Source organism: Cygnus atratus, chromosome 1 (assembly GCF_013377495.2).
Source record: "Cygnus atratus isolate AKBS03 ecotype Queensland, Australia chromosome 1, CAtr_DNAZoo_HiC_assembly, whole genome shotgun sequence".
NCBI classification, from domain to species: Eukaryota; Metazoa; Chordata; class Aves; order Anseriformes; family Anatidae; genus Cygnus; species Cygnus atratus.
Window position 1 is genome coordinate 116,330,869 of NC_066362.1, and position 18,072 is coordinate 116,348,940.

The following is an 18,072-nucleotide window of genomic DNA, read 5'->3' on the forward strand; positions in this document are numbered from 1 at the left end:
AGAGTTGGGAAATGAGTAGCCAAATTTAGTTGTCTTTTTCTTTTTTTTTTTTTTTTTCTTGGCAATTATTAAGCATCTCCTGCCTGACTAAATCAAACTGTGGTGGTGGTGACATTAATGATGCCTCTGTGACATGGTAGTAGCTATCAAATTGATGTCAGAACACCAGATTGTCATTTTACTCCACAGATTCAGCAAATGGGGGGGGGGGGGGAAGTAGTGATGAGGATTTCTTCTGACATATAAATAACTACTGTAGTTGCATATAGTGAGGGGAGGGAAATAGTGTGCTAAATATATTGGCTTGGAGGTGGAGAGTGACGAACAGAAAACCTGTTCACGTTGCAAATTCAAATGTACAAATCACAGAGGGAAGCATGGTCTGAGGGTGGCCTCTGCTTCCCCGTGCTGCTTTGTGCCTGTATTCAACCTTTTGCCTTCCCTGCTCTCAGCTGTTGAGCTCTCTGCATTTCAAGGCTGCCATCTTCATCCTGCTCTTACCTACCTGAGTTGAACTTGAGGCAGAAGTCTTGAGAATAAAGTTTGGGCATCCTCCCTGCTCCTGACTCCAAAAGGATCCAGGGAAGCTGCGGTTTTGAAGGTTTGCGCTCTCTTTGCGGTTCTCAGACTGAATTTACTGCTGACCTCAGTAGTAACATATATCAGATTTTCTGTTTTGCAGTTGTATGGCTCGCTTTGGAAAATGTCCCTCCAGGTCAGAACTAGTTCCAAGGGACAGCTGGGAGCCACACACTTGTCATGGAGGAAGCAATACGCTGACCTGAAAGCAGGCGATATTTTCCAAATGATGCATTTTTGCACAATTTTTCACTTGTAGCTCCCTAGACCCTTTGCTGTACTGCGAGGAGTGCTGAATTACTGATGTTATGAGATTTATTCTGACTATCTAGAAAAAAAAAAAATCTCAAGTTTTAATGAAATCACTTGAGGTGGCTAATTACTCTGTTATTTACTGCTTCTACAAACTACTTGATGGCTAGTGCTCTGACAGGCAGTGACTTTCTGTATTCAAAGAGGCCATAGGTGCTCTGAATTTTTTAGCAGCTTATGAGCTGTACAAATAGGAGCAGGTGGTTTGGAAAAGGGTGCTCCAGCAAATCTTTGTCAGATTGTAAATCTCTGCTTGGAAATGGAGAAACCCTAAAGTTTCTCTCAGAAATATTTTTTTAACCTGCTTTAAAAACAAACAAAAAAAAAAACACAGACGAAGCGTCTTTAACCTGTTCAAACTTCAGTATTTGGGACCTAAGGAGAGACTTGGTACAAAACTGAAGTTGAGATTAATGTAAGTTAGAAAGTATGGTAGGAGTCAAGGTAGTGACAAATGTATTTGTTAGCATTTTCCCCACAGCATTCATTTAATGCTTAAAAAGGGCTCTTATCAACATCTAGACATCAATTTGACCAAATTGTTTTATTATACCAATCATAATTAATGTAGTTTCAGATTTTTGTATTCATAAGAACACATTTTCACCTGTAAAGGCAAACTTAACTGGTTTTATAATTCCAGAAAAAATGAAAGGCTTTGGAAGCCTGAAAATCTCCTCTGAACAGAATTCTTTTCACTAAAAAAAAAGAGTAACCATGGCCAGAACATGCTCACTTTCAGAACAGAACTCTACTGTGAGGGGAAAAACAAGACTTAAGTACCACGGAAAGTCTCGCCCCATTTAAAATTGAGACCTTATTTTCTCCCACCTGTTTTTTGGTACAGAGATTGTGAGAGACTCTTTCCTTCTTCAACTCCCAGTCGGGTTTTCAACTTTGAATGAACTAGGCGAAGTGAAGAAAATAGTCTCTCTACACCTGCTAGCTCTATCGAAACCAGAAGTAATTAAGGCAAAAAGTCTTTCTTCACAGCAGGAATTGAAAGTGCTTGCATTTGAGGGGAAAATGTAAGCATAAGCATTTGCTCCATAGGAAAGGCTGAAAATAATAGAGCTGCTAAATGCAGAATGTGATTTCCTGGTGCTTAAATCTTGACTTGACCCCCAGTCAGGTGGGGCAAAAGTCCTGAGCTCTTCAGAATAATAAAAGTACTGTTTTTCAGCGGTATTGAGAAGAGCTCACTGAGGCAACTTATAGCATGAGTTATTTCTGTGGTTAGTTGCATGTTTGTAATAGAATATATAGTAAGTTTTGATCTCAGTCCTCTTTCATCATTTTCGTCAACTGGAATGTTTTTTTTGTTTGTTTGTTTTTGTTTTTGTTTTTGTTTTTTTTTAGAAATCAAACTAAAAGCCTGAGCTTTATTTCTGTACATGTGTGTGTGTGTGGTGCTGGATCTGAGCCCCTCTGGCACTGTTGGTAGCACCATTGCTGGCCAGTGGAACCATGCCCCCAGTATTCAAGGTATTTATGACACAATAGCAGGGAGCTGAAGAGAACAAAAGTCAGATAAAATGAAAATCCATCACAGGTATATTTTCTTTAGCGTTTGTGAAGTTAAATGTAAAGCAAGGATCGGATCCAAGCCATTTAAGAGTTGGGAAGAATTACTACTTTTTGTCCTTTTGGAAGAGAGTATAGATCAGATAAATTCTGACTTTCCTATTACTGTGTATTTGATAATCTGTGCCTTGGCTGAACAGGAGAAATTCAAATGACATCAATTACTTCTGTGGAAAGGGAAAAGATTTGATATTCTTGCCGCATTGCCTGAAAAAAGGATTCATGCTTCTGTCAAAATGCAAATTTTATCACACATTTATGGGATCACAGATACTCAGTAGCATTCACATAGGCATGTAAACAGCAGTGTGATGGAATAAATAATGTGCTGACTTGATAAGAACGTTTATTATGGCCAGCCCAGCCTTGTGACATTATGTGTAAATTGTGGAGTCCATGCTCTCCTAACCTGCAGTTCGCACCCTGTCCCTGATTACAATGGTAATTACGTACAGACCATTTCCTCCCATATGCTAGCAGGGCTCCTGGGTTAAAATGAAAGTCTGTGAGGCCTACAGCTGCTCTTCTGGAGATTGCTGATAAATCCTCTGCATGTTATATATATGTTGTAGCAAAGTTATTTTAAAAACCATGCCTGTGTGGAATTCTGCTTTGCCATACTGAGACCAGCTGAGGAGCCCGGTTTGAGGGTGTTAGTACACTGTTACCCACCAAATCTGCCACACCTCCAGAGCATCCAAAGCATGAGTGCTTGACCTGGCTAAGACAGGTCCAATGAGAAGTAGATTGGCTCCTGCTCCCCCTCCCCAGGGGTCTGGGGCCCTCTGTCATGTGGAAACATTTTCCAGTCCCAGCCATTGGATTGGGCGTGTGTGTTTGCAGGCACTTAATCCTGCTGCTGTGTGATGGAGAAATATTTTATATCATTTCCTTTCTATGAGAGAGAGGTGTCTCTCAGCTCCTCCTGAGGCTTGAGCAAGAGGTACTAAGAGGGGTATCAGAGCAGATCTGCATGGACAGCTGTAGGCTGTTGTTCCACTCTGTCCACCTTCCACTTTGGCCAGCTGAGACCCAGAAGCCTTAAAGCCACCTCACTGTGGCACTGTGCCCAAGCTGGTAAGTCGCAGCTCGGGAAGCTTCACCTGCCAGCAGCAGCAAGCATGCGCAGCGCAAGCAAGCGGGCAATCGATAGGTGCCTGTGGGGTCCTGCTCTACATCTACAGCATCCTAAAGCTGTACGTTGTTGTCATTAAGGAAAAGATTTCCTGTGTCTCCGGTTTAACTTTGGGAGCAAGTCAGAAGCGTGCAGATACCGTGGTTGTTAGAGGTTTGCTGGCTTGTTTTTCATGGCAAGCATTCAAAACTGCTTGCATGTTTTGTGATGCTGCTGGCGGTTTCGTTTATCGCAAGTGCAGCGTTTAAATGTTGTGTGAGCTGCTGCCGAGCCATGCAGTAAGCTCCATCTAGCTGTTGGCTCTCACAGGTACCCGCTGCCTCACATATAGGGGGTGAAGAGGTGCAAGGTGTTTGCAGATGCCCCGGAAACTTTCTGGGATCCCACTGAGGAGTGAACCGTGCTGGGAAAAGAGAGGGAGCGTTTAGCACCTAGATGGTGCTAAATGGGAGAAATCCCATCCGGTACTGCATGGCAGGTATTGCATCCTGGTGGCATGATTTTAAACACCTAAAAAGTTAATTTTAACATCCCAGCATTGCCTGTTGTCTGTTGCACTTGAAACGGGGCAGAAGACCTTGCTGTTGCACTCAGAATGAGATTGCAGCGAGCTGTTAGGGGGACAGAAATTACTTGGCTGTCAGTCGGAGACCTGAAGTGGAACTGTTAGACCTGCAGGAGCGTGCTAAGTTGTCCAAGAGCTTCTCCCAGCCTGCTTCTACTCCCTAAGCCTGTGTGATCTGGAAACTTGACAACATTTTTCAGGATTTGGGGTTGACGTACTGACTGAAGACCCTAATGGGAGGGCAGTGCCTGTAGTGCTGGGCACAGTGGCTGAATGGCACAGCAGCGCCGTGGCATGCAGTGGGACGCCTTACAGAGCCAGCAAGCTGCTGGGATGTGCAACAAAAAGGAGGGTGTGATGTGAGAGAAGGGAGAGAGGGAACCAGGGAGCTAGCAAGGATTTGCACCCCAGGTCTCCCATTGTGGGAACAGGAACTTCTGGGCTTTGGCTACAGTGGCAAAGAGGAACCAATAGCCCCCCACAAACAAAGAAGGGTAGGGGGAAGCTTACAAGTTCCTAAGAGGAGCAAGACTGGCAAAAGTTGTTCAACAGCCATCTCTGGCAGAGTCATATTTAACTGCCTGTCCGGAGCCACGAGGAACTTGGAAAGCTGTTTGTAGTTCCTATTTGTGTCTTAAAATACACAGAATACAGACAGTGTTCAAGCTCATGCATTGCATCATCAAATATCTTGCTCTGTGCTGTTTTTTGCCCTGTTTTTTCCTTTTTCTTTTTTCCCTTGCGAATTGCGGCCTTGTTTTTTCCCCTCTCCCTGAACGAAAGCCGGAGGCATCCCTTCCCACTGTGCCCTGCCATGCCAAAGGCTGCGAGAACACGAGTCCCCCTTGCCTTGGGTTGATTTTCTTACATCTCTGCCTCTGCAGCAGAGGCTGCCTACTCACTTCTTCTAGAGAGGTAATATCTGCGAGGTTGACTTCTGTGGTGCTGCAAAGACAAGCCCCGTGTAGCCCATAGGAATACTCCACATGGAGGAGAGGTGTGGGACCACAGGCACCCTTTGGGAAGCTGGTGCATTAAAATGTGCACCTTCACCTGCAGTTTAGCTTAGCTGCACTGCAGTAAGGCTTACTAAAGAGCAATTTCTTTCTGGTTCAGTCAACCAGAGTTGAATAACTTATATTTTTTGCCCTTAACTGTTGGCTTGTCCCCTTCCATTAAAGATGAAACCAGGAGTAACATCTGTCTGTCTGGTTTTCAAAATGAGTCTAGTTGTATACCACACAGAACAAAATTATATGTGGTGGTTGTTGTTGTTATTTTTCTTCTTGATAGCAAGCAGGTCACAGAACTCAAATTTGAACTCAAATGCTTGCAGTCTGGTAGATCTCTGTAATTAATAACATTCACATTTAAGGCATGGTTTCTTAAGGCCGAGTTCTGCAAGGGCTCTTCCAAGTATCTCTAAGTACATACCCATAAGCCCATGTGTACCTGTGAGAAATGCGACAAGTTTGCAGAGTTTTCAAATTATCTACTCTAAATTTTACACGCAATTAAGTTTTTTTGTAATAATACAGTTTTAGGAAAAAATGATTGACAGAACCACCACCAACAAAAAAAAAACCCTGTCAGCATTGCTTATAGTGAAGCGAAAGTGCCAGACTGCAGACTGAAAGATGGCAAGTGGTGTTGCGTGTGTACGGGGAGAACCGGCACACTAACACCTACAAGCAGTTGTGAATGAAGTGTTGTAATTGAAACTGTCCTGAGTTTTCTAAACCTTAAGACTCTTTGTCCTCCTGAAATAAATTTGACGTACATCCACGCACAGCCAGGCCTTGTCACCGGACAGCAAAAACGAGAATCCTGTAGTGTCTCACAGCTGCAGCAAAGTGCACTATGGAAAAAATGATGTCACCTGCGTTCACTGTTTGGGCTGAGCATCACTGAAGTCATCTGGGCTGGTTTCACCCAGTGAACTTGCAACACCATCACTCCAGTTTTCATGTCATGAGCAAATACTTACAAAAATACCCCTGCTTTCTTCACAGATAGATGCCTGCGATGAGAGAGGTTTCCCAAGCAGTTCTTCCTTGTGGTGGCTGCCTTGCGGTCAGCACTCTTCTAAGCAAGTCAGGATTCATTTCAGTTATCTGATCCATTTGTTTAAATAGAGGCTGAGCTAACTGGGGATGTATGTTAAGCAGAAACTGAATTTGTGCGTACTTGCTCTTTTTTTTTTTTTTGCATGCGCTGAGTACAATAAAAGGAAATGGTTGAAATCAAATTTGGAGAATAGCCATTTTAATATTGTTTGTGTTTGCAGCTGTAATGCTGTAGCAACAAGTTAAGAAAATATAATTTCACCTCTAGCAGAGGCATTAACAGTGCTTTCTGCAGCTAGCGAGGAGACTTAATCATACTGATAACATTTCATTTAGGGCAGGAAAGAAAGGGAAGGCTGCCCCTCCAGTGCAGTGATAAGTAGTATCAGGAGCTGCTTTATCCCCTTCTGGTTCCATCAAGTCTTTCGAATGTTTTTCTCTACTTTGTTCACATTGTCTGTGGTCTTCTGTCTCTAAAATACAAGTTAAACAACTGGTTATCTTGATTTTTATTCATTTATTTTGAGTGATGTATATCTTGATAGGAAGCTGCCCCACGTTTTAAAAGCAGGCAGGGGCTCTGGGCTGAAGTCCCATAGGACTCTTCTGGATGTTCTTCATAGGGCAGAGGGGGTGGTGGGGTACTCAGCAGATGGCACTGCATAGAAAGGCTGCCCCACAGCTGGGCCATCTCCTAGAGTGGGACTATGAGGTGAAAAGGTGGCTTTCTGTGGTCACTCCTCAGCGGTGCTCGCTGGTATGTGGAAATTATTCACTGCCGTGTTTTATTTTGTAACCTGCTCTCTCTTGAAGCATAGTAAGTTCATAGTCTTGTAATAATAACATTAAAGAGTTGCAAAGAGTGGAGGAAGCAGGAGCAGGGGACTGGTGTTTCTGCTGAGGGTGTGAGTACCTCATGTGGCTTGCTTTCTGATCTTGTAACAGTTTCTTATGTTTACAGAAAGCTTTATTGCTCTGACTGCTGTTGTCCAGAGTGACCATCACATCATGCCTAGAGTTGTCTGCTATGCTTTATTTCATGTTCTTCCGCTACGGGTAATTTCTCCAGGTAATTTCTTCAGTCTGCGCGCCTATTAAATGATGATGAATGTCAGGGCAATGTACACAGCTTTTTTTTTGACCTTGATATACCAGCATCTCATTAGGATGATGAGTCAAGCAAAAGTCTTCCTGTATGCTGTAAATAGACTAATCTCACCAGTAAACTCATCAAAAATCTCTAAAGATACCGAGCCAAACCTATTGACAATACTGGAAGTTTCTGTGATTTAATGGGTTGTAGATCCAGACCATTAAATTGAACGTATTTGAGACAGATAGTGGAGATAATCTTTCACTCTTAACCTTTTCTAGAAACTGTGTCTTGCTGTTTCAAAGCCAAGAGTGACAAAATTTCAAGGAATAAATTCTCACGGTGGTAATTCAGCAACTTTTTTTTTTCTATTTAAGGTCATATTTGTAGTTCTCACAACTTGGAAACAAATCTGCATCTTTGTGACCAGAGTTTGGTGTAATGTTCTCTTCCATACACCTTGATTTTGGAAATTCATGACAAGCAGGATTTTTTAATGAACTCTGAACCAGCCTTTCATTTCATTGAGGGATGTGCAGAGAAATTAAATCTATATCATATCAGAAACTAAGATAATCTTCCTGCCGTGCTTACGTTTTAAATGCTAGGTCTATGGCAGATAGTATGTCATGCCGTCTGGGATGTGGTTGAGTAGTAGTCTATTATTTTACAGTATATCTGGAGAATCCTTAGTACAGGCTGTTCAAATGGATACCAAAACTATTTTTACCCCTTATTTCCTTTCACTTGCTTTCTAGTTTTACTGACTAACTGCTGTTGATTTAAGCTGTTTTCTAGCTACTTACATAGCTCTTGTTGCCAGTGGTTCTTACAAAACTGCACTTCTAAAATAAATCAGGCCTGAGGGGAGACTGCTTTTAGTGGTGACATGGCAGAGTGGGCAGGAGCCTCAGATTGCTTCGTTGAAGTCTGGTGCAAAACCCTGGGTAATTACTGTCCTTTTGGTTTTGTAATTCTTCTGCATCGTGTGGGTTAGGCTCCTTATCCTGGAAGGAAATGTGGTGCAGTGGATGAAGAGGAAGACTATCGATTACCTACTTTCTTCCTGACCATTTTCTTACAGTGGGAATGTTTGCTGTGATTGTATCTTTACACCTTCAAAGGCTGGATAGCCACTGCTCTTTTGGCTTTTAGCTAGAAGAGCGTTGTATATTCTGCAAGGGAAAGGTTTCTTAGAGATAACTGAGAAAGTAACTTGTAAGCATTCAACACAACTCATTAAATAACCGGCATGTTCTTGCGTGTTGTGTCCCAGAAATGTCCAGGACAATAATTCACTGCCCCTATGGCAATGTAGTACCTCTGAGAGATGCGAGGTTGATGAGACTGGGACCTTTACTTCAATTTATCCACCAAACAGGGCCAGGTGGTGGCATTATATGCTTTCCGTCACATCTCTGCCTTGACTGTTGGATAGCTGATTACTACCCATGGATCTTCTGATCTTGTAAAGGGAGGTAAGGGAAAGGATGCTTTATGGTACTAATTTTCATAGCTGGCTTTAGAAGCGAAGTGAGTCACTAGGGGAAACTGGAAAGTAGAAAGTATACTGCGAGAAGTTTTCATCAACTCCTGGCTGCTGCTATTCATACCTGTCCTGCTTATCCACACAAAGCAGCTCATGGAACAAATCGTCCTCACTTTGAACAAAAAATAGCTTTTTAATTTTCCTTCGGTGTTTTCAGTAAGCAGAGTTTGTAGAATTCTGAAAAACGGCGAGGAAACTGTTGATGAGATATGGCCAACAAAGTGCCTTTTGTACCGCTTTTCATTTGCAACGTTATAAGTTTTTCTTCATAGACAGGGTTTGCCAAGGTCATACAAACGTCAAGGAGGCTTAAAAGACCCAGCATGAAAAATACAAGAGCAAATGGCAGAATTCAGTATCACAGGGTTTCACGTGATTTCTCAACTAGCAAAAATGTGAGGTAGGTAAAATACTAGAATTCAGGGTGGGAGCAACATGTTCAGAGCAAAGGATGTCAGTAATTAGTTTCATAAGTGGAGATAAATATGGTACAGTAGAGCAGAAGCAGCTGGGGAATAGAAACAGAGCATGCTCAGAAAACTGAAGACAAATGGCTAAAGATGTAAGGACTGGCTGCAGCAGCTTCTGTGGTTGTCAAGCATGGGAATTCTCACTGGGCTGGAATATTAGAACTGGTGGACCAGTTTGTAATTTCACGCTCGTATTCATGCATACCTTATGAATTTCAGAGGGTTGTACAACATGGCAACAATAAATGAATTAAAGCCTGGAGTTAAAACTGGAAATACTGTACGTACAGAATGATTAATGGCTTAATTTTCACTTTTGAGTTCACAAAGAAATTCATATTTCTTGAAATGGCTGTAACGTGATTAGTGCATATGCTGCATATGTCTTTTAAGCTGATTTCATAATGAAATGAGGCTGATGCAATCTTGCTGTCTCTGCCATTCTCCTTTCTAATGGCTTTTGAACTTGGTGGCAAACTTCAGCCACATTTAACAGAGAGGTGGAGGTCTCAGAGCAGGTTAATCGTTAGGACATTCATGAATATAGAATGCTGGGTAAAGGAGAAAGATGATATTTTTACTGAGAGGCAAGAAGCATCTTAAAGATACCAGCAAATTCATGTGAATGAGGAACCTCAAGACACAGCTCTTGCCCTTTAGTTGAGAGTGGTATAAATAAGGGTGGGAGCTCAGAAAGATGCAGAGCACTTGGGAACTTTCTCACTGGAGAAGAATAATACTGTGGGGAGTGGTCTCTGGTTTTCATAAAGTCAAGTGACCCTGCAAGATAAGGCACTAAAAGGTAAAGTGCTGTTAAATGAGTGACTCGCAAAAGGGACATCAGCTCTTCTTGGGCTGTGGTACCGCTGAGGCCTGCAGTCCCCACGTGCCCAGGGGTGCGGGCTGACGAGGCAGCCAGGCCGTGTCCCCAGGCAGAGCCATGCAGCTCTGGAGTCCTGCCAGAGCAAGGCGATGCCCAGAGCACAAGGGTGATAAATCCTACTTCCACACGCAGAAAGCTGGAGAAGCAACATGCCACAGTGTCTCCAGCTTCCCCTTGGGTAAAAAGTGATGTGTTCTTTTGGGTCTAACACAGCAACATCCTTAGTTTAAAGGACAACCAGCAGCACGCTTCAGACTCTGCTCAAAGCAAAGGCGGCATGAAAGTACAGCCAAACCACTTTATTTGAGGATAATACTTGAAATTTTCTTGTTCTCCTTGCTGTTTGTATGCACTTTGGCCCTTGTCTGAAAGGGACCAAGCGGTGCCTTGAAAGGTAGTAAGAACAGTGACATGTGTGATGGGCACAGGCACCAGCAAAGAAATATCTGTGTGGAGAGAGAGAGAGGGAAGCTGTTCCTTTCAGGCTTGGTTGGACTGGGAGTTGGGGTGGTTTAGATTGGATATAGAAGGAATTTCCTCACAGAGATGGTGGCCAAGCACTGGAGTGGGCTGCCCAGGGGAGTGGTGGAGTCACCACCCCTGGGGGTATTTAAGAGACATGTGGACATGCCGCTAAGAGATGTGATTTAGTGATGGGACTCAGTAGGTCAGGTTGGTCATTGGACATGACCTTGAAGGCCTTTTCCTGCCTAGCTGATTCTATGATTTTGTGACAAGAACGTGCTAGTTGAAAGACAAATGAACCCATTGCTGCGTTAGGGAGTCGAACACCGGGTACCACAGGTACCTCCTGCGTGGTGTGGGAGCGGCGGTGTGGGGTTTTGGCTGCGTGAGACAAATGTACCCTGCAGCTCTTCAAGGAGGGGAGAGGAAAGGAGAGCTCCACTTGCTTCATGTCGAATGTGAGTTTCTGCTTCCCAACAGCTGTTCTTAAAGTAATTTATTAGTGGAAGAAATGTTTCTTCCATTCTTATAGGAAAACACTGGGAGAATTTAGATTATTCATCCTAAGCTTCAGTATCAGCTTTTTCAACTCTTTGCTTTCTGTGGTAGGCACAATAGTTGCTATATTGAAACAGATTTTCCTCCTCTGTAATGTGCTTCTGAAGTGGCTAGATTACTAATGATGCAAACAGATTTTAATTGTGAAAAGGCTGGACACAGCATGAAAGGCACTAACTGAGGTGTAGAAGAGACAGTAAGAAAACAAGCTCTCCCAAGTTAAATTGCTGTTGAGTTTTATAAATAGCACCATCATGTAAGCAGGTGGCATCTGGTTCCTGACAGCTAGCAGGTACTTTATTTTCAGGCTTTGGGAACTTCTGCATCACTTTTGGATGCTCAGCTTGTCAAGTGTGCTTGTTACCATCTACTGGTGGTTCTGGTCATTTGCAGCACTCGCGATGACAGAACACGAATACTTTCAGCAAACTTTGGCTGAGGCAGAAAATGAGGGTCATGCCTTTACTTTTTGGGTGAGACATAAAGTATGTGGTTTGACAGCCTGTCTGGACAGCCTGGCTGGCCTCATTAAAGGGCTTCTAGTACCCAACAGTGCCAGATAGCGTGGTGTTTGGAATAAACTCAGTCAGATGGCTTGTTTAAAACATTTTGTTGGGTTACATATGTACTGGTGGGATTTGCATTGTGTCATACTTGTCTAAGATATGATGACTTTGTGCTGGTTCACACGTCACCCAGCTTTCTGCATCAGGTATAGGTGAGGCCTGTGCCTGAGGGAATGCTCTGGCTAATTCATGGGAGGTAATTTTCTGTGCCAAAGCTCTTTACAGATTGAGTTTATATTGCTACTTATCCTAAGGACTTTTTATTATTTTACTCTTTTTTTTCCCCCGCGCTAACTAGTATATCTGATTGTGGAACTGTGGCTTGACAAAGCAAGACGTTACTAAACTTGCTCCAGCATGGTTTTTGAATGTGGTAATACTGAACTTCTTTTTTCATGCTGTAGCTTGCCAGGTGGCTGCTATAATGACCAGCCCTGCTCTTTTCGTCATGAAACATGCTGTGGGGCGAAGAACCTGCTCTACAGATGGGCTGCTGCGCTGTTCTAGTCAAAGCACGTGCAGAACAAAGCCTCTGAAGCCCAGCAGCCCTCACTCAGTGCTTATTCAGAAGAAGTGTGCACAGAGCGCTGGTGTTGAAGGCAGGCCAGGAGGGCATCAGTTCATCTACACGGCTCTGGAGGCATGGCATACGAATAAACCCATGTTTATTGGGTGCAGGAGGGATGAAGCTCCTGTTGCAGTTCAGGGAGGGCACAATTGCAGCCCAGCTTATTGGCTCGTGGGGGCTTGAGTGGTTCCCTGTGAGCACGTGTCTTTGTGTTTCTTCCAGTGTTAAGTCCAATTGTATGATCTTTGTCCGAAGAGAGGGTGAGATTCGTCTTCAGCTAACAATAATCTTATTAGTGGGCTGTAAATTGAAAGTAAAGATTTATTCCAATCTTTGCTGATGGTGCAAATCATTTCCAATTTGTTGTGTGAAGACCTGAATGAGGCAGGCTCGGAGAGGAGGTTTATAGGGCTGGGTTTCTGTTGCTGAAGTTGCATGGACTGTTTATTTTAGTGCTCCCGTTTTTCCCTTCCCCAGGGTTTGTAAATCCAGGCTCAATTAGATGCTTTCTTTTCTCTTTCAGGACAATTATTCTGAGTGACGGCCCTTGCACACGCTTCTGAGTGGTTATCATGGGCTTCATTGCCTTTCTGAAGACCCAGTTCATAGTTCACCTCCTCATTGGGTTCGTCTTTGTTGTGAGTGGACTGATCATTAACTTCATTCAACTATGCACGCTAGTCCTCTGGCCCATAAACAAGCAGTTTTATCGACGAGTAAACTGTCGCCTTGCCTATTCGCTTTGGAGCCGTGAGTATGCTTGAAGGAGACGTGAGGTCTGGGGATGGGAAGGGGGGGTGTCTTCGATTGCTCTTTGTTAATTTAAGGAAGAAACACATGTATGTATATGCATGCACAACAGAGAGAACTGCTAAGTTTTAAGTAGACTCCTTCAGAGCAATTCAGAGCAGCCATCTTTTCTGAAATATTGGGAAAACATACAGGAGTCAAGTGACTGAGACGTACTGTCACTCTGTCCTATAAAAGGAGTAGATAGTAAAGCTCCTTGCTACCCTGACACTACCTTGCTTGGTGGGAAACTGCCGATCAATACCATCATTGTCCTGCATCAGAGACTGCTGAGCAATGGGAGAAAGAGGAATTCAGAGACTGCTTCAGGTATTTGGTGTAGGTGCTATGTTGACCACTTACTTAGGGGCACAAGTTGACTGTGTGATCTGCAAGGACAGATGTCTGTCTTAAACATCTAGTGTAAATGCTTTTGTAGCTGGGCTGTGTGACAACTGCATTCTTCTTATGCCCTGCAGTATTCATCTATGACACCTATGTCTCTTCTTGTAAACAGTTTTCATCTTCTGCCTGTGGGAGAGCTCTGCAGTGAGTTCAGCTGCTTTGATTTCCCATTTTAAGACCTTTGCAAAACTTCGTCCCTGTGGATGGTTTTCTTTTTCCTCATACAGCTTAACAGGACAGCAGATTTCTGAAATGAATGTTTAGAAGGCTCCTTAGTCCAAACGTCACCTCTTATTTCCGGAGTGAATCATCCAATGAATTTATACATTTCCATTCTCCATCTTCTCCCAGTATGCATGGCCACTTACCTTAGTGCTCAGCATCCAACTCCCACTTTGGATAAATGCGTCACCTGAATGAGTACTTAAATTACAATTGAGCAGTCCACTGACAGGCACCCACATTTAAGTCATCAATGTGAAGTACTACCAATAAAAATGCTCCAAAGTATCTAGTTTGGTTGCTTTTTAAGGTTTTTGTCTTTGTCCTTCCTGTGCTTTTTGTTCTACCTATTTAGACTGCTGTCTAAGAAGCACAGGAGAAGGGAAATTAAGTAGAGTGGCAGGCAAACTGTCAGGAGAAAAAGGTATTGTAATGGAAAAAAGCTATAGACAGAAACTTCAAAATTAGCTTGGGGCGTGAGATGGAGGTGTATGGGATTTTGTTTTGCTTGTAAGAATTTCTTTGTGCTTTTTAATAACTCAAAACCTGATCTCATCCTGCAAACTATTGCTGCACAAGTAGTCTTTTTTCAGAGGATGCGTGCTGCTTGTGCCTGTAAGGCTTGTAGATTCACACCCTTGATTTCTGCAAGTTAACATTGTGTGTGGAAAAAGCATGTTTTAAATGCCGTTATCTGTACTTTGTATACACTGAAAATACCCTACACTGTTGTTCAAAAAGGTTTGGAGAAGTTGAGTAGATAATTGGATTGCACCTAGGATAACCCCTTGTGTATAGCCTATTAAAAATTAAACGAGTGAGAAATTAAACTGTGAAAATTAATGTAAATGTTACGTGGGATTGCAGAGGGCTGATGGCCTGTAGTGGAAGAGCTGACAGAATATGCACTTCAATTGTGATTTATAATGAAATAAGTGGTGTAAGTGTAGCAGTTCAACTGTTGCCATTCATAATGAAATGTGTTCTATTATACGGAAACCTTTCGCAGTGAACCTACAGCTTGGTGTTCTATTCTAGATGCTACATTTTGGTCACTCGCTCCAAACTGTTTGGGTTGAGGCTGAGAATTTTCATGTAGGAGCTCTCCTTACAGTAGTTGTCTTCCACAAAAGCTGTTCTGCCAGTCTGGCAAAGGAATGGTGTGCAAGAGTAGATATATAGGTGGTTGTGTGTGTGTGTGTGTGTGTGTGTGTCTCCGCTGAAAACAAGGCTCTATTACTATATTTCTTCTTAAATGCATAAAACGTGGCTTCAGAAGGGGAAGGAGATACACTCTACCCAGTGTCCATGGCAGACCTTTGGGGAAAGAAAAGTAAAGATAGCAAGAGAGGGATGTGTTGCACTTGAAAACTTTCTAAGAAATAATGAAGCACTGAAATAAGTCATCTGGAGGGGCTGTGATTGAGATATTTAAGGATAAGTCAGACTAGTGAGCTCAAACTTCTGTCTGTTAGTGAGGTGGCATCCCCTCCTCCCCATCCTTCCTGCCAGGGCCTTCCTGGAGTAAATTGGTGCTGGGGATTTTTGTCAGACTCTGGGCTAAAAGTACTTCATTGCATATTTAATTCATGAAGGGTAGTCTGTATTCCAAGTTTTCTTGTGTCAACTCTTTTCAGATGACTCATGCCTTTGAATAGCAGTGTGTTTAGTCCAGTTCCAAAAACAGTCTCTCAAATTTTAGTGCTTTAAGCCAAGAGATGCATTGTGCCTCTTGTTTATTTTGTTTCTGGATTGCTTGTGAAGTCATAAAACCACTTGCTTTGGTGTGTTGGAATCTAGATGGCAAGAAGGGTTTTTGCTGTAGTAAAGTTCTCAGTGGCAGCTATATGGAGTATCCCAAATGTTGCATGTCTTACCTTCTCTTGGCTTAGAAATAGTGTCTTGCTGTATCATTGACAGGATCAGTACACATGAAATATCTTAACTTCCCCACCACCACCACACAAACACACACAAAAAAGGAAATGAACCCACTCCTTGTTATAATAATTACATCATTTATCAGTACACTTGCAAAGGACATCTGTTTCCTTATATTAATTCTCTGGTTCATCGACCCTCCTCTTTCAGTGTGAACTCTGAGATCTCTAAGCAAAGCTTCTTCCACTATTTTGGAATACATAGTACAAGGAATACCTTGCAGAAAGTCATCCACACCTGCCTCTGCAGAATTTTTACCTGATCTTGAGGAAAAAACAGACCCATTTCATTTTATTCTTGATAAGAAAATGAAGTATCTGTTGCAGATACTGGAGGTGTTTAGAAGGGGAAATTGCTTGGAGTATTACAATTTGGTACCACTACTCCATTCTCCTGAACACCTACTTGGAAGAGCATAGCTCTAAACTGAGGGCATTCTTGCTGTCCTCTTTCCCCTTGCACTAAGCCAGCATAATCAGAGCAAGAAAGGTAAGCCATAACATCATTCCCAAAGGAGACAAAGCTGTAAAAAAAAAAAAAAAAAAAAAAAAAAAATAACTTCTAGCTGGTATAAAGCTTTCTTTTTTCTGCTGTAATTCCAGTCAACCAGGGTTACACTCTTGATCAGCAAATTGCATAAATTTTTTTATGCCTCACAAATGAGCAAGTCTCGAAAACAGTACAGGAGAATAGCCTGGCAGATAAGTGGTCACACAAGGAATACAATCTGAATAACTAATCTGAAGAAGCTATGTAGCTTCGGCAAGTTAGGATCATTTTCCCTACTATTCACCTAGATAGTGTGTTTGCCTTCTCATTGATGTGGTGCAAAATTGGACTCACTCTTACTTGGCAGCTAAGGTAGAATACTGTGAATTGTGGTCACGCTGATCAGAAGCCCTTGTGCAGGAAGGCACCGCTCCATTTTACAAAACCAGGGCCTCCCGACAGGAAGTTGGAGTACAGGGTGGCAGAACCATGTAGATGTGGAGAACTGAGAGGTCTCCTTCCAGTTCTGCATATCTAGGCCCTGCATATTTGTCATAGTAACATCAGAAAAGCTGGAATTTTTAACTGCTGTAGTTGTGCTACCAAATTTTGATTATATCTGTAACTTACTGAAATGAGAAAATACCAATGACTACAGTTTGCATGGAAGCAAATCTTCCTACTGGGAGAATGAACTATTCTCATACTTTTTATAGATGTCCCATGATACCAGCAATACTTTCCATCTGCCTTGTTGTACTGAAATGAGATAAATAGGCTAACCATAGCAACTACACTAAATGTGTGATGAATTTAAATGGAGGGTCTTTTTAAGATGAAACAGATGGAGGTGGAAAATAAAAAGAGTGAATAATGAAGGAAATGTGCAGAGTGGAGTAAGAGACACCGGAATATTGAAAAGTTGGAGAAGACAGGGGAAAGGGCTCATTCTTCGCTGTGCAAGAATGAAGTAGTTTACTATTCCTGGCTTTGCACAGGTATTTTGATAAATTAGCTTGATTCTCTGGTGCTTCTGACTCTGTTGATGACCATAACATAGAATGATAAGAGTCCTAATATTGAAATCTCTTGCAGAAGACCTGTGACATCATATGCACTTAAGAGCCCTTTATCGTTCTGTTTACTTCCATAAAGCTTGTTTCATGTTGAGTAAAAGCATTAGGCAGCATCTATGCATAATTTGTATTCCGCCTGGGAGAAAGTGCACTCATTTAGTGGAGCAATCAGCAGCTCAACTGCCTGTTTTCAGGTATAAAGTTTTGTGTATTTTTTCTGGTTATCATGAAATTTCACATTCATACTACAGTGCCCGAATTTGCCACCATTAAAAACTTGTTAAAGTATTCATAAAGCGTATATCTAGTTCCCTAAACGCTGCTTAAGGATAGCGTTGTGATTTGGTCTATACCTGTACAATCTCTCGTTTAATCCCTACTGGATTGGGATGAGATGACGACAGTGTTGTCAGGAGCCAGAAGAGTCCAGGCACTGAATGGGGCTGGAGACTAAATGCTAAACGTTTTCTGTAAGCATCACCTCTAACTCATCTGTCTTCACCATGTTTGTCAGAGTTGGTAATGCTGCTGGAATGGTGGTCAGGCACAGAGTGCACCTTGTTCTCTGACGAGGCTACTGTGAATACCTTTGGGAAAGAGCACGTCATCATCATCTTGAATCACAACTTTGAAATTGACTTCTTGTGTGGCTGGACTATGACAGAACGCTTTGGAGTACTCGGGGTACGTGGTGCCATGAGCTTTCCCTTCATCTGAAGGACTATGGGTCTATTTTAAACCCATGCACGTAGAGTTT

General features: G+C 42.5%; 1 protein-coding gene across 3 annotated transcripts in view; it reads left to right on the forward strand.

Annotated features, from left to right (window-relative positions):
- Window positions 1-18,072, forward strand: part of AGPAT3 (1-acylglycerol-3-phosphate O-acyltransferase 3) — a 94,585-nt gene that overhangs the window by 60,559 nt on the left and 15,954 nt on the right. For all 3 annotated transcript variants that reach the window (XM_035546002.2, XM_035546003.2, XM_035546005.2), the window contains 2 exons: window positions 12,917-13,143; window positions 17,830-17,999. In XM_035546002.2, coding sequence (XP_035401895.1) covers window positions 12,966-13,143; window positions 17,830-17,999 — 348 coding nt within the window. In that variant the 5' untranslated portion in view covers window positions 12,917-12,965. The remainder of the gene's footprint in view (window positions 1-12,916; window positions 13,144-17,829; window positions 18,000-18,072) is intronic.